The 17,166-nt window shown below is 34.2% G+C and overlaps 2 protein-coding genes and 1 pseudogene across 2 annotated transcripts; 2 read left to right on the forward strand and 1 right to left on the reverse strand.

Annotated features, from left to right (window-relative positions):
• Nucleotides 1-37: 37 nt before the first annotated feature.
• LOC112417646 (uncharacterized) lies at nucleotides 38-154 on the forward strand (annotated as a pseudogene).
• A 4,777-nt stretch (nucleotides 155-4,931) lies between these two features.
• Nucleotides 4,932-5,333, reverse strand: LOC112417447 (protein MAIN-LIKE 1-like). Its single transcript, XM_024773145.1, has one exon. The coding sequence runs from the start codon at nucleotides 5,331-5,333 to the stop codon at nucleotides 4,932-4,934; it is 402 nt and encodes a 133-aa protein (XP_024628913.1).
• A 3,518-nt stretch (nucleotides 5,334-8,851) lies between these two features.
• On the forward strand, nucleotides 8,852-17,166 carry LOC25502207 (probable inactive ATP-dependent zinc metalloprotease FTSHI 1, chloroplastic). Its single transcript, XM_013591765.3, has 15 exons — nucleotides 8,852-9,684; nucleotides 9,805-9,892; nucleotides 10,533-10,967; nucleotides 11,078-11,131; nucleotides 11,249-11,314; nucleotides 11,915-12,010; nucleotides 12,089-12,217; nucleotides 13,738-13,790; nucleotides 14,376-14,571; nucleotides 14,811-14,925; nucleotides 14,993-15,267; nucleotides 15,698-15,781; nucleotides 15,875-15,987; nucleotides 16,077-16,326; nucleotides 16,598-17,166. Exons 1-15 carry the CDS (start codon nucleotides 9,065-9,067, stop codon nucleotides 16,778-16,780), a joined length of 2,757 nt encoding a protein of 918 aa, XP_013447219.1. The 5' UTR covers nucleotides 8,852-9,064; the 3' UTR covers nucleotides 16,781-17,166.

Genomic DNA, 17,166 nt, shown 5'->3' on the forward strand with positions numbered 1-17,166 from the left:
GAGATATAAAACCAGAAGCAAACTCATCTTTAAACTCATACCTTTCTTTGCCTTTTGCTAAAATTAAGTGTAATATTTGTTCTTATCAGTTTAATATCTGATATGTGGTTTAATGAGTATAACGATATGGAGGGTCTTATTGTCCAAAGTCTACAAAAAATTTTAAAAAATAATATTAAAATATTAGACAAGTATATATATATTTTTTTTTACTGTTATTGTGGATTGTATGTGTGGTTTAACTATCAAATATCAACTTTAATTTAGTTCTTAAATGTATATGAAAATCTGTCAATTTACTCTCAAACATCAACTTCATTTTAGTTCTTGATGTGTATGAAAAATTGTCAATTTACTCTTTAATATCTTAATATTATAGACACCTGAAGCCACTTAGATGAGATGGTGAGGAATTTTTTCTAGTAATCAGAAGTCGAAGTTTGAATCTAACCTTGAAGTTTGAATCTAATTTTGAGAATGCAATAATGTTAAATCTCTTGAGGGAAAACTTTATCATCTATTCGTACCTACTTAACTCGAACGATTAGTCTTTACAATTACGTGTAAAGAATGTCTGGTTCACATAAAAAAATATCTTAACAATAGAGACTAAATTGACGAATTTCATACGCTTTAAAAACTATTTATTATTCAACAAAAAAATCTTTAAACAGCTCCTCTTTGTGTGTTTTACAAGTCTTTTTGTTTTTTTATTAGCTAAAAAAGATTGTCTTCATCTCAAAATTATATGATTTCTTCGGCGTTGTCACGTTAAAGTAGTGTATGTAAGTCAATATTTCAAATCCAATAAAACAAACATTAGTGTTCGAGAATTAAATTTCAACGTGATTTTTTAACAATTTAGTCTGGCTTGACATAAGCAAATTTGAGATAAACTCGTTGTGTTTTTGCATCCAAAACCTGGAATAATTTATAAAAGGATTCATTTATTTGTGTGGAAATTAATCCAAAGTCATCGTAGTTTTTTATGTAAAATAATGACTTACAAGACAAGGCATCCTTGGATGCAAACAATAAAAAATTGCGATTAAGGTATTTGCAAATATCTTGGATAGTGAGATCTCGATCAAATTTTTTTTTTGGTGTTTTCTCTTAGGAATCATTGTGAAGTCTAAGTAACTTGAAAAATAGGTAGAAATTATGATATGTTCTTTGTGAGTTTGTAAGCTAATTTCTTGTAACGTATTTGAATTGCACATTTCATAATGGATTCTCTCACTCAAATGTAAGATATTTTGTCCGAACTAGGTAAACAAATATTAGTGTGTTGTTTCCTTCATTCATTCTTATCTTCATTGCTTTGGTTATGCTTGTGTTGTTGCTTCCCACTCAGATCTAAGTTTGTTTGTCGTTGTTGCTTGAAATTACTTTGCTTTTGATTACTCATTCATTTTACTCTACACATCTAAGTTTATTAGTATGTTAAATATGATAATCGTCCCTGTAATTTGAACCAGTTTTGATTTTCGTCCCTGTAAAAAAAAACTTTGAAATACATCTCTGTAAAAAAAAAATTGTTTGAAAAAGGTCCCTGACCCCACTTCATGTCTGACTTGGCATGTTATTTGCCACGTGGCAGTTGCTGACTGTGCAACTTTTGCCCGTGGCAGTCCACGTAATTGAAAAAATTCTGAAAATTATTTTTTTTAATTTAAAAATCATAAAATAATTTCGAAAAAAATCTGAAAATACTTTTCCAAAAAATAAAATCTGAAAAAAAACTTTGAAAATTAAAATTTTCAAAAACTTAATTTTTTGACATAAAAACTGTTAAAATTAAAAAATTTGAAAAAACATGTGAAAATTCAATTTTCGAAAAATAGATTTTTTTTTTTAATTTGAAAATTATATATTAAAATTTTTTCGAAAATAATGACAATTATATTTTCAAAAGTTATAAATTTAAAATTTTCGAAAAAAAATTCTAATTTCTTGTTCTTTTACAAAAATTTAAATTTTAAAAAAAAATTATTTTTTTCAGAATATATAATATTAAAAAAAGGTGGATTCTAGGGTGAGGGATCAATTAAGTCCCTCACCGGTGAAGCATGAAGAAATTACAGTTGAATTTAATCAATGGATGAAATTCATTCAAAATAAAATTGAGAGTAATTGTTTCACACACAATCTGTCCCCCCTCTTCTTCCTCCTACGTTCCATACTTCCATCACCCCTCATCTTCATTTTTTTCTCAATTCTCAGCATGCATCTAATTTAAACAATTTCCAAAATCATACCGTACACCCATTTATTATTATAGATCTACAATCTCTAAATCACCCCTTAATTTGAGAACTATGAAAATAACCGTAATTCATTGCCTGAAGTAGGATTCAATCTTCAAGGGAACAAAGTCTACTTTTGCCAACACCTTTTCAATCTCTAAAACGTACCACAAGTAAATTCATTGAATAAAACATGTTTGGGTTTTCTTGTTTTGCCTTTTTTTAATAATAATAATAATTTTGTTGGATCATGCATGCTCAAAATTTTGGTTGAGTTCAACATTGCCATGAAATTAAATCCAATAATGATTTCGATAACCCTAATTTGTGATAAAAGAAAAAAATATAGGAAGAAACATTGTAGAGTAGAACTTCAAGAAATACAATGGAGGAGAAATTGTGAGAAAGAAGCTTTGATATGAGACAAAATTGTGTGTGGGAAGGTGCAGATGCTCTCATTTTTATTTTTGACGAATATGATCCATTGATTAAATCCAACTGTAATTTCTTCATGCTTCATCGGTGAGGGACTTAATTGATCCCTCACCCTAGAATTCACCTTAAAAAAAATTAATTTTATTTTGAAAATTATACAAAAAAATAAATCAGAAAATTATTTTAATATTTTAAAATTTATTTTCATATTTTTTAATTTTAAAAACAGTTTTCAGAATTTTAATTTTTTTTTAAATTTAATATTATGTGGCACATCACATCAGCACCACGTGGTCAAAACCATGCAAAATCAGCTGAATAGTGGGGCTAGGGACCTTTTTCAAACAAAAAAAATTACATGGATGTATTTCAAAGTTTTTTTTTATAGAGACGAAAATTAAAACTAGATCAAATTACAGAGACGATTATTATATTTAAGCCTAGTATGTTTTTATTGTTCGAATTCACAACAATGAAGACACGACATGTTTAAAATGACTTTTTAAACTTTGTTTTTTACAATTTTATCGATGTTATCATTTCTCGTATTCATATCATATAACAAGTCATTTGAAATGTATCATATTACTAGTAAAAAATACGACAAAAACAGGGAGACTATAATTGCAGTTAAGCACAAGCATAGTTCAATTAATATAATTGAGATTTTTATTTTAAGTATAAGTGAGATAAATAATAAAGAATTTAAAGAACAAATCTAACTTGCTAATGCTTTTATTTAAGAAAATTGATTTTATGACAATGAAAATTTTCTATTGACACAAGTAAAATACTAAAATGCCCCTTCCGGTAGTTAACAACCGCTGGCACCAGTGACAGTTAACTGCCGTTCACACTAGTAAACAAGACCAGTGCAGTCTGCACTCTTTTTTCCAGGAAATTTGTCATGTTTATGCATCCAATTGTAAATTAAAGTAAAGAATATAAAACGTACAAAATAATATTTGACAGATAAAATTAAAACGCAAGAAATAATATAAATGGTATGTCAGAAAATGTCATAGAAATAATAAAATGTACGGAACATGTCATTATTATACATCACCATGATCAAGTCAAAAAGTACATAAAAAAAAGTCTAATCATAATGAACCTTGCTGCCTAGCATGCCTCGGCCCCCTGCGCCGCCTGGCAATCTGATACGTAAGGGCAGGGCGACCAATACCGACTATCCGCATCACCTCCTGGACAATCTCCTCTTTAGTCATCTCGGCTTGCCTAGCCACAATATCATCAAATATATGCACCACATCTCGGATGATCGTCAGCGTGTCAGACATTTCTCTGGCATGCTCCTCCTCTATGATCCGCTCCACGTTCGCCGGCCTGGGAGGAGATCCTTCATCAGGTGGGAGAATACGAGGGTGAGAGACATTGGCATACCAAGCCATATAGCCAGGCTCATGATGCCATGGATTCTCACACGCATCTCCCCAAGCAGTGAAGAACCACGCCTTAACGTTTTGCAGCACAGTGGTCAGCAAATGCGTAAGCATCTGAGCGACAGATGACGGATGTCTGAGAACATCTTGTACATAGAAAAGCTACCTCTTTACCCGCACAGGTAAATGACGGTATACCATCTCCTTCCCGCTCATCAGTCATCCCGAGTAAGTGACAATAAGCTGAAAATGGCGCATCTCTCTGTGATCACCATAAGTAGAAAACCTGACATCATCCACCTCTAAGCGATCAAGCAGTAAGCGATAATGGTGCATATCTGTATGCCCTCTGCTAGTAAGTCATTTCCCAACACATGGTCTCTCTGGCTTCCAGCTCTTGTTTTTCTTCCTTGGGTACGGACCTGGCAAATGCTTCAAAATCCATCCATGTAACAAATAAATAAAATACATTATAAAAGCTTCACATAAATATTTAAATTAAATCCTAAATAAATGTAGTCTAACTTAGGAAAAAATAATCTAACATGATAATAAAAATTATAAAATAAATTCATAAAGAAATATAGATAAATATCAAATTATTATCATAAAAAGAGTGGTACTCACAACCATCGTTCTGTTATTCAGAATAACAGAATCATCCAGATAGTCGTACAGGTAAGCTAAGGTCATCCCTCTCCATGATCACTTCCCAATCGCCTGCAAGTTCGCCATACAATCAAGATATATCAAGTCGATGTGTCTGTTCGTTTTGTTAGTGAACAACGCGCAACCGACGAGATATAGAAGGAAACCCCTCACACACCACACCCTCCTCCTGCCTCTCTCATGATGCTCCTCCCTCGTCTGTGGCTCCTCCAGCCGTGGGATAACTAATATGACCAGCAGACTCAGTCCTAACCTCAGCCCTAGCATCAGCATCTGACATGCCCAACAACCTGATCATCAAATCAATCGCACGGTCCCGATCCATTGCCTCGTCGTGGTCCAACATGCGGCCGTGAATATGAATGTGTAGGAGATTATGCACATCATCCAAAGTGATCGTCATCTCCCCCACAGGTAGATGAAAACTACTGGTCTCCATGTGCCACCTCTCGCACATAGCACGTATCATGGCATGGGTGACACTAGAATATCCCGTGTATATCAAATCATGTAAGCCAGACCCCTCCACAGGCTCCCAAAACCACCTCAAACCCGCCTCCGGCTTACCAAGCTCTTTCATCTTTTTCCTTGCATTTATACACTTGTAACCCGTCTAATCATGCCACATCTGAAATTCAAATTAATTAAGACATTGTCACTATTTTATATAATTAAAACACTTACGCTACATAATATTATATAATTAAAACACTAACGCTACATTCTTTTAAATAATTAAAACACTTACGCTACATAATATTATATAATTAAAACACTAATGCTACATAATATTATATAATTAATACACCAACGCTGCATTCTTTTAAATAATTAAAACACTTACGCTACATAATATTATATAAACACTAACGCTACATTCTTTTAAATAATTAAAACACTTACGCTACATAATAATAAATAATTAAAACATGTACGCTACATTCTTTTAAATAATCACTTTAAAGCATTTAAAGAATTTTAAACAATTTAAACACTTACATTATGATGGTTCACCCAAAGAGGGTTCGCCATGTGCCTCGCGTAGTTGGACAATAGTGATGTGGTCTCAGGTCCTCAAGGAAAGGGAGGCCCTCCAACAAGATATGGCGGTATGGGCGGAATACGACGACGTCGTCGCTGAGTCTGAGGCTCAGGCTCACCCTCAAGAATAATATTCTCTGCCTCAAGATAATCCGCCACAACATCATCTGGCACCTCCTCATCCTCTGCCTCGTCCTGCGGCGGGTAAAACATTATATCCTCCTCCATCCGATCATATCCAACAAAACCCTCCTCATACACAGCCTTATCATGTGCCGATGTCGGATCAACCACCTGGGAGGAGTAATCCATCTGTGAATGTGAACCCGACCCATCTCCTCCACCTATCCTCAAGTCCCTACGTCTCCGGGTCTTTGGAACACACGGGTGTTCAACCTCCATCTCCTTTCGAACGCTATTTGTCATAGCAGGTTTACCTTTGCGCACCCTACCCTCTCTAATACGCCGCTCCCGCGCATCCTCCTTATTAGCCATATCTGTACAAAAACAAATTAAAAGAAGACATAAAAATTCAAATATTATGTAACATGTAACATTATATCATAAAAATTATCCAAACATTATATCATAAAAATCCAAGCTATTGAACCTAAGACAAGTAACATGTAACATGTCACAAATTTTACTTAGACATTCATAAAAATTCAAACTTAGAATCATTCAACTTGGGCATTTCATAAAAAAAAATTACGTATCGTATAAAATTATGTCATTCTTAAACTTGCAAAAAAATGTCAAAATCCGACCTTATAATAATTAGGCTTATTAGATCGTTTGGTCCCTTATTTAATTTCATGTTTTCATTTTGGTCCCACAATTAATAAAAGTGGCGTTTTGATCCCCCACGTTTGTCTCCGTTTGCCAAATAAATCCGACTGTTAATTTTAACCCCAAATGATGTCTTTGGTGGACCAACCTTAAAAGTGGTCCACCATAGATCCTATTAATTACTTTAATTTCAACCGTTTGATTTTTTCAAAAAAAAGAGAACCATTGAATTAGGCAGGTCTATGTGATTTTACGGTGAGTCAATAACATCTAATTAATTTTCTCTTTCTTCTTCTTCCCCACACTTCTTCATCATCACATTCATCAATACCATCATCATCTTCATCAACATTCCCGGGGGGAAAAAAAACAGAAATCCCAAAAATCTCAATTTCTTTTAAAAAAAAATCGATAGAATTTCTTTAAAAAAATTCTGCATCCTTCTCTTCTCTCTTTGATCCCTTCTTTGTATTCTTTCTCTTCTCTTTTCCTATAAACATAACAACCCATTCAACACTAAATGTTTTTTTTTCCAAACCCATAAATTCAAATCAAATCTGGAAATCTTCATCAAAACCCAAAGGCAACAATAACAACAACAACAACAAAATTCGAATTGAAATCCAAATCCAACAATAGTAACACCACCCTCCTCCGCGTCGCTCCGGCAACACCATCTGCACCGCTCTCTCTCCCCCTAAAAAAACCAGATCTACAAAAGAATTTAACATCGAAGAAGTTTTGAGTGAAGTAAGTTGAATGGTGAGTGAAGATTGAAAAAAATCAACAAAGTTGTTAATCTTCATCGTTTTTAATCTTTCCACTACCAACCACATAAACAAAGTTGTTAAACAGCCCAATATAGACATGCAAATTGAAAGAAATTCTCCAAACACCAACACCTGAATCCAAAATGGTCGACGAAGCAACATCGGAAACTTTATCGGAACAAATTGGGGCATGAATCTCAGAATTTGTGGTCTTATTAACGCGAAAGAGTTTAACGGTTCAGAAATTGTGAAAGTTATTAAGAGAAAGATTAATCATAAGAGTCCTGTTGTTCAGAAACATAGTCTTGATTTGTTGGAAACTGTTGCTATGAATTGTGATAAAGTGTTTTCTGAAATTGCTTCTGAGAAGGTTCTTGATGATATGTGAACGGAGGTGATGACGAATTTGAGTCTGGAATGTGGAGGAGTTTGGGAAATTAGTTTTATTTTTTTTATTTTTATGTTGAATGTTGTTGTTATGTTACTGTTGAATGTTGTTGTTATTTGTTGTTCTAATTTCTGTTTTGCGAAGAAGAAGAAGAGAAAGATGGAAGTTCAGTTTTGGACATGAAGAAGAAAGGGGTAAATTGGTAGTTACACATGTGTTTGGTCTCATTGAGGACAAAACAGTCCATTCACATGTGAAAATCTAACGGTTCCTTTTATGATAAATAGATCGAATGGTTAAAATTAACAAAATTAATAAGGTCTACGATGGACCACTTTTAAGGTTGGTCCACCAAAGACATTTGAAGTTAAAGTTAACAGTCGGGAATTATTTGGCAAACGGAGGAAAATATGAGGGATCAAAACGCCATTTTTATTAATTGTGAGACCAAAATGAAAACATGAAATTAAATAAGGGATCAAACGATCTAATAAGCCTAATAATTATAACATATATACATTATAAGATTTAACATATTTGGAAAAAAAATCACAAAAAAAGCAAGATTATTTTACTTAGGCATTTCATCAAACACCTTATGTGCATTTCAAAATACTAGCACAATTAGTGTTAATTCAACATCAAAAATTCAACTACGTTGTACCTAAACCTACTATAAACAACAATGCAAACATAAACAATCACTTACAACATCTAATTCTATCATAATTTGCAATTTTTAAACATAACCTAACCCTAAACATTTTGCTAAAATTATGAAAATAACACCCTAAATAACCTACATTGCATGTAAATAGGAAGAAAGGTTTGGGTGATTTATTTGAGGCAAATTGGATGATTTTCCTCCAAATGAAGGATTGGGTGAATTTTGATTAAATTTGGAAATGTTTGCATTCGTTTTTGTAAACCAGAAACGACAGTTTCTGCATTCTTAACTTACAGAATGCAACGACAGTTAATAACCGACAGTTTTTCCAACGATAATTACTACCGCTGGGGTTTTTTAATAAATTATTTGTGTCAATAAGAAGTATTCGATGTCCAAAAAAACAATTTCTTTATTTAATGTTTCATTCTCTCTTCACACACAAAATGGGGCATACAATCATCTTACCCGACCCGGTTAGAAAAACCATCTGAGATGAGGTTTATCGGATTGGGTGGGAAATGAAACCATTTTGCAATTTCTTCATCTTCTTCTTCTTCTTCTTCTTCGCGCATTTGCATTGTTCATCATTCTCAAAACCCTAATTCGATAAACTCTTTCAGTGTCACATTCATATATGAATTCACCATAACGCTATGAACATTTTCTGCTACCCCAGCAACAATTCCTATCACATTCACACTCACCACCATAAAACTCTTCATTCCAATCACAACAGAAAAACGCAATTTCTTATTCGTAAACCATTCACAGTTTTCTGCAAATCCTCTTCCAATTCCGATGCCGATGATTTCGTCAAACGAGTTTTAGAAGAAAATCCAAGCCAAGTCCCACCTAAATATCTAATCGGTAACAAGTTATATACTTCACAACAAAAAGACAATTTAGGTCAAAAATCAAATGAGGGTCTTTTTGATTTGTTGTTGAAGAGATTGAAGAATAATTCTCAGAGGAAAAGTGGTGAGCTTTATGAAGAGAGAGATGATTCTGTGTATTTGAATGATTTGCTTAAAGAGTATAAAGGGAAACTCTATGTTCCTGAACAGATTTTCGGTACACCGTTGTCCGAGGAGGAAGAGTTTAATGAGAATTTGAAAACTTTACCCAAAATGAGCGTTGAGGATTTTACTAAAGCTTTGAGTAAAGATAAGATTAAGTTGGTAACTTCTAAGGAAGATTATGGATATGGTTATAGGGATTATATTGTGGATTTGAAGGAAATTCCAGGTGATAAAAGATTGCAGGCGACGAAATGGTAAAAGAAAAATGAAAGTTGATGTTTTTGTTTGATTATATCCTATGTGGTTTTTATAGACTTTGTTCTGTGTGCATTGTGGTGTTGTGATAGATTGTGTGTGTGTGTGGAATTCTGTAGGGTTCTAAGGGTGGATAGCAGTGAAGCTCGAGCAATTTTGGAGGAATATTCTGGACCACGATATGAGATAGAGAGTCGTCGAATCACGGTTGTTGATCTATTTATTTGTAATACTTAAAAATTAATTTACGAGGCATTGACATTGTTGGTGCTAACAGGGGAAAATCAATTATTTTTGCTGTTTTTAAGTTTCATTTAATTTTTCCAAGGGTATGCGGCTTAGGAAAATGTTCTGTTTTAATTTCATATTTTCAGTTTTAATTACAAAACAGACTTAGGGCCCGTTTGGATTAACTTATTTTAGAGCTTATATAAAACAGCTTATGCAAATAAATAAGTTTTTATGTATTATTTATAAGTTTTTAAGGTAGTTTATGAAAAAACCGTTAATGAAGATACAATTTTCGTTAATGAGAGGTTATAAATTAAAATAAAAGCTTATTTATTTACATAAGCTATTTTTCATAAGCTCAAAATAAGCTTCCCCATACATATAGTTGAAAATTGGAAATAGACTTAAAAAGGAGTTGTATTGTTGAAATAAAAAATAAAAATAGAAAGCATTTTCTCAAGCCAAATAAATTTAAGTTACTATACATTTTCTTGCATAGTTTGTAGTTAGAGACTCATAGCTTAAGTCATTCAGCGTACTGAATAAATGGATAAAATCCTTTTGTAGGTGAACGTATTGCAATTGCTCTTTTAACTCTGAAATTATATTGTTGCAGTCTTGGGTGGGGAAAATGTCAGTGTCCCCTCATCCAGCTGCAGCTTCCATATCTAGCAGAGTGGTGGCCGAGCTTGGAGCGGTGACAGTCGTAGTGGGTTTAGCAGCACTTCTAGTTGGTGGCTTCCTTTCAGCAGCAGTATTTGTTGTCACCAGTTTTATATTTGTGACAACCGTCTATGTTGGATGGCCTATAGCCAAACCAATTCTTAAGTTTTCCCTTGGAGTTGCTGTTTCAATGCTGGAGAGGTTTTGGGATAGACTTCTTGACTTTTTCATGGACGGTGGCTTGTTGGCTAAGACTTATAATTTGTTGACTGTTGGTGGTTTAGCTTCCACCCTCGATGTCCTGAAAGTGACCCTGCCTATAGTTGTGGGTATGGTCCTTCTTGTTCGCTTCACTCTTTCAAGAAAACCCAAAAACTTCAGGAAGTGGGTAGGTGATTTAACTAAGTGATTCACTCATAAAGTTACGCATGAATTTTTGAGCCAATTTTGTTCAATGGATTTGGTGTACACTCTAAGAGATTTTAATTCAATATACAGGATCTATGGCAGGGAATGAACTTCTCATTATCAAAAGCTGAAGCTCGTGTTGATGTTTGTTAATGCCTATCTTTACATTAATCTCTCCATTTTTAAAGTCTTTTCATTTTTTATTTTTCTAGTCTTTTAATGTCATTCTTAGTTTCTGGATTTGGAAAAACATTCTTTCAGGGTTCAACTGGAATAAAGTTTTCTGACGTGGCTGGAATCGATGATGCTGTAGATGAACTTCAAGAGGTATGGATACATGGGTGGAGAGAGATTCGAGAGATGCTGGTCTCCCCACATTTAAAAACCTTTTTAAATAAATTTATATACGAGTTTATTGGAGATGCATTGTCGGTGTAAATTTAATGACAGCTTAGGGTCCATTGTCCACTCCCCCTCCCTCCCCAGTTCATTCATAATAGAGGCTTGGGCTGCAGGCAATTGCTCGTATAGTCCCAGCCCATTATTTTATGCAACTCTACTAGACCATCAAAACATCTCATTTTACTTTTGCTTTCTGGCTGATTCAGCAGCTCACAAATATGAAAGTTTCAACTTGATGCGTGGCTGCAGACAATTATGAACAGTCCATGACACTTCATAAAGAAAACATTGAAGAAGCCATAACTTATATTAACTTTTTAACGATTTTATACAATCATTTTGAATAATTTAACTTTTTTTATTGGTCAAGTTGGATAATTTAACTTTATCCCTCTCAATAGTTATTATTTCCTGGAATTTTCCACCTTTATTTTATTTCTGTTTTATGCCTCGTATTCGTAGTCTCTGCTTACTGTTTATTGTAGTGGGTGAAAACTTATGAAGGTTATGTATTGTTCTCTTTAGTTGGTGAAATACCTAAAAAATCCCGAGCTATTTGATAAAATGGGGATCAAACCCCCACATGGTGTTCTTCTGGAGGGCCCACCTGGATGTGGCAAGGTCAGATTGCTATTCCGCAGTTATGTTGGATGTTAGAATTTGTGTTATCTGTGATATGTTTTTGTCATGCTTTTGCAGACCTTGGTAGCCAAAGCTATAGCTGGTGAAGCTGGTGTTCCATTTTACCAAATGGCTGGATCAGAATTTGTGGAATTTTTAGTTGGTGTTGGTTCTGCACGTATAAGGGATTTGTTTAAAAGAGCCAAGGTGATTCTACGACTTTTTCTTTTGGATTTTTTTAAGCAGTGTATTGCTGCTAAAGTACAAATGCGATCACATGCTTGAATCCTGTCTTCTTGTTCCTTCACCCAATGTACATTTAACTTATTAAGCATCACATGCTACTGATTGTTCTGATCACAGAATCCATTAGTCTTCGTGAATGAGTAGGTGAATATATATATAGGACATATACTATGAGAATGAGTACTTTATATGAGAATGATGAGAATGATTATCAACCATTAGATCAAAAATAAATGGTTGTGATTAAAAAGTCACATATATGCCATCACCATTTATTTTTGATCTAATAGTTGATAATCATTCTCATCATTCTCATATAAAGTAGTCATTCTCACAGTATATGTCCTATATATATATATATATATATATAGAAGGGATCCGTTGACTCCAGGAGTAAGTGTAAAGACTTACTCCACATCTTAACCATCTATTTAATTATTAGTTAACGGCTAGGATTAATTATAATTTATCGTGCTCGCATGAGATCTTCTCTCAAAACCAATTATCCTGTGTATGTTAGAAGAGCTTAGGTTTTGGAAGATTGAGGCAAGGTACCTTCAAATTATCAAAGACTAATTCTTTTGCCATTGATGCCCACGACGGGTCATCGATTCTGGACATGAAAAGCAATACACACCCCTTTGTATAAAAAGATTATTATTTTATTAATTCTGGTATTGATCTTATCTTTGGGATTGAGTGATCAATTTCGCTTCTTCTAAAAAAGGAGTAATCAATTTCTTCTTTTAGGGCATCTGGTTGTGAAACACAAAGACCCTTATCTCGATTTGGACCAAAATTACATGGTAAATGAGATAGCCTTGGTAATTTGACATAGGAAAGATTGAAAGATACGATTAATGAGGCAAGGAAGCCGTTGTTAGAGAAGAAAGACGTTTTTTCTTTTCTTCGGAAAACTAGTGCAATCCATGGTTGTTTTCCTGTTCACTCGCTTGAGTCAAATTAAAACCGTTAGATTAACAAAAATAGAGGGTTAAGATGGAGTAAGTCTTTACACTTACTCCTGGAGTCAACGGATCCCTTCCCTATATATATATATATATATATATATATATATATATGTTATTTGCTTTGTTTAATCAAATATATTGAACATTTGAAAATGACATTTTATTCATATGGCAATTTTAAACTGTTCATTCCTTATGAATTGTCTCTTGTTTGATCAAGATAGTAATAATTCTTTAGTTCCTCCTTCCCTAGAAATATTAAGGAGGATATTCATTAAGTTTGCTTCTTTCTCTCTCTGTTTTTTTGGTAAGTTCATTGCCTCTGCTTCACTTGTTGCTAAAAATGGGTCGACGGTTTGTCATAAGGACGGGTAATTCTCAACATGAGATATGACAGAGTATAAAGTTTGTTTTTTCCCGTTTGATTTTTTGCAAATGGTGTACATTGTAAAATTTCAGGATTGTATGTTAGTGATTGGTGCGTACTCAAATATTTGGTTCTCTTTGCAGGTAAACAAACCATCAGTTGTATTTATCGATGAAATCGATGCATTGGCTACTAGGTATGACTGTATGATTATGAACATTGACTATTGTCTGTCTGTCCAGGCATGCTCACGTGTTTATTGGAAAAAATGAATTTATAACTTCGACATTATTTGTCCTTAAGCCAAATGAAGTGATGATGAGGAAATTAGCAAGTCATGAATCCTCGCCGAACATCGAACTTTATTTTAAACCAAATAGACATTTAAATCTTCCCAATAGGTTTGTAAGTAATTGCAAAGGCCACTACATTACTTGTAATGCTAATCTAGGTACTGGTTGTGACATATGCCGTTTTTACAAATGAGAAAGGACAGGGGATATGGCATTAGGTGACTATTATAAAAACAGTTTTTAAGTACAAGCTTGCAGACACTATATGTAATATTGATGGGCATGGGATACTTCTCAGAAGTCCACCTTGGTTCATGGTAGTTGATTGTTTTTCTTCGATTCTTGAATTATGGAAGTTCATTATGGGAAACTAAAATTATCAGAACCATTGCTAAGCTAGTGATATTACATGTTTTAACCTGCTATCAATTTACTTGCTAAGCTCCATAAGCAAACTCCCCAGCTGATTGTTAACTGTGTGCGATCAGGCGACAAGGTACTTTCAAGGAGTCAACAGACAACCTGTATAACGCAGCCACCCAGGAAAGAGAAACTACACTGAACCAACTGTTGATAGAGCTTGATGGCTTTGATACTGGAAAGGGCATCATATTTCTAGCTGCCACAAATCGTAGGGATTTGTTAGATCCTGCACTTCTTCGTCCAGGTCGCCTTGATAGAAAGGTTTCTTTCTGTGGCTGAGTTAGTGGATTTCTTTCTCTCTTTTGGTGGGTTCAGGGTAAATTATTTTGATTTGCTAACATAATCAATCACAAATGGAAAGTAAATCTTCTTTTGTTTTCCTGTTAAATGCAAACATCGGCTTACCTGGGTCCTATCATAAGTTTGCTTGATTATTGTGTTAAATGCAAGTTATTTCAATGTTAATATGCTGTTAATGGTCATTTATTTTTCTCCTGTAGATCAAGATTCTCCCTCCAAATGCAAAAGGAAGACTTGATATTTTGAAAATTCATGGTAGCAAAGTAAAAATGTCAGATTCTGTTGATTTGTCCAGCTATGCTCAGAACCTACCCGGTATAGACTCTCTGTTTTTAACTTGGAAATTTTCATTTCAATATCTGAACAAATATCTTAATTTCAGGATGGTCTGGAGCAAGACTAGCACAATTGGTCCAAGAGGCTGCTCTTGTGGCTGTTAGGAAGCGACATGACTCAATTCTTCAGTCAGATATGGATGAAGCAGTTGACAGACTTACTGTGGGACCTAAACGAATTGGAGTAGAATTAGGTTACCAAGGACAGTGTCGTAGAGCAACTACTGAAGTCGGAGTTGCAATAACTTCTCATCTGCTCCGACGATATGAGAATGCAAAAGTTGAATACTGCGACCGTATCTCAATAGTACCTCGTGGTCAGGTCTTTGTTCAACTTCCTTCACTATATATTACCCTCAACCATCTCCTATAAGCATTTTGTCACTCTTTCCTTTGCTCATGTTTGAGAAATGCCAATACATATTTGGGAAATTAATGAAAGATATTTGATGCACATGTAGCACTGTTTCATTACTGTAACATTTGAAAATCCGAGATTAAATAGTATGTTAATCCAAGCACATGAATTAGAAAGGAGAGAAAAGACAAAGAATGGAGTGTAGACTGTAGAGTTGGAAATTATATTGGAAATATGTGATAATTGAAAGTTTTAGTAAAAATTGAAGCTCTGCATAGGAAGAAAAGTCTTTTAGGAGCCAATCTGAAATGTAATCTAGTTAAAGCTGTTTGATTTCTATATGCATAAGGCTATTTGTTACTATTTACTAACGAAAAAAGCTACCATGTGGCAGACATTATCTCAATTGGTATTCCAGCGGCTTGATGATGAATCGTATATGTTTGAACGCAGACCTCAATTGTTGCATCGTCTTCAGGCATGTAAATTACTCTCAAGTATATGAACTTGTTTCCTCTTTTTGTTTCCGTTTAAATGATTTATTTCAGTATGGTTCTGTCTTGGTATACAGGTTCTGCTTGGAGGTAGAGCTGCGGAGGAGATCATCTATGGACGTGACACATCAAAAGCCTCAGTTGAATACCTTGCAAATGCATCCTGGCTTGCTCGCAAAATACTGACCATGTGAGCATAGCTACTTGTATTTTTCTGTATTTAATTTTGTGCTTATTTTCATGAGCCATATAAGCTCCTTTTCACCCTTCTTCTTGCAGTTGGAATTTGGAGGATCCAATGGTCATACATGGAGAACCACCCCCTTGGAGGAAGTCAGTTAAATTTGTTGGACCAAGGCTGGATTTTGAAGGGTCTCTTTATGATCACTACGACCTGATTGACCCTCCCCTAAATTTTAATCTTGATGCTCAAGTTGCACAAAGAACTGAAGAGTTGATACGTGACATGTATAGAAAGACGGTGTCTCTTTTGAGGGGGCACCATGCAGCTTTGCTTAAAACTATAAAGGTAAATTTGGATGAGATCCGAGTTATGTGGTTTGTGAATTCTTAAAACTTTATAAATGAGATCTTTAACAATAAGAAATAAAAGCACTTTATGGGTAGTTTCGAACCTATTTTAGTAACTAATATAATATCGCAAGCATTTTTCGTGCTAGCCGAGATTATACCACTATGGTGAAAATAATCCAGCTAGCATTTTGTGCTTTGATTCTTTTCATGTATAAGTTCTGTTGCGCATGATCACTTTGACCACATTTTATAAATTTACACTGTAGGTTCTTCTCAATCAGAAGGAAATGAGTGGTGAGGAAATAGACTTCATTTTGAACAAATACCCTCCCCAAACACCTTTACATCTTTTGGAGGAGGAAAGACCTAGCGACCTTCCTTTCATGAAAGAACAAGTGAACAATGTGGAGTACACCTTACAAACTCAATCAAAGGAAGAAACCGTGTGAGTTCTTTCTCAATCCTCTTCTAAAAATAAGATGTTACTGGATTTTGTGGCCAATCAGTGCTTCAGATTTGGAAATTTCACATGGGCAAGATTCCTACAAGGATTATGCATGAAAAGTCTACATTCAAAGCTTATATTTTCAATGAGAAAACAGAAGAGTATGCATTTTGTTCAGCTATAAATTTTGTTCATCCCATTTGTTGTATTGTGATGTTTTTTTTTAATGATTGCTCATAGGCATATCTCTGTTGTATTTTAAAAGAATAGTTTTTTTTTTATATAAGATTTAAAAAGATTACTTGAATGTATTATTTCTAGCATATTGGCAAAATTCACCATATGCTGATCATGCTTTCAAGGGATGTTTGGTTGGAGGAGTCTTCTAGA

Source organism: Medicago truncatula, chromosome 8 (assembly GCF_003473485.1).
Source record: "Medicago truncatula cultivar Jemalong A17 chromosome 8, MtrunA17r5.0-ANR, whole genome shotgun sequence".
Lineage (NCBI taxonomy): Eukaryota > Viridiplantae > Streptophyta > Magnoliopsida > Fabales > Fabaceae > Medicago > Medicago truncatula.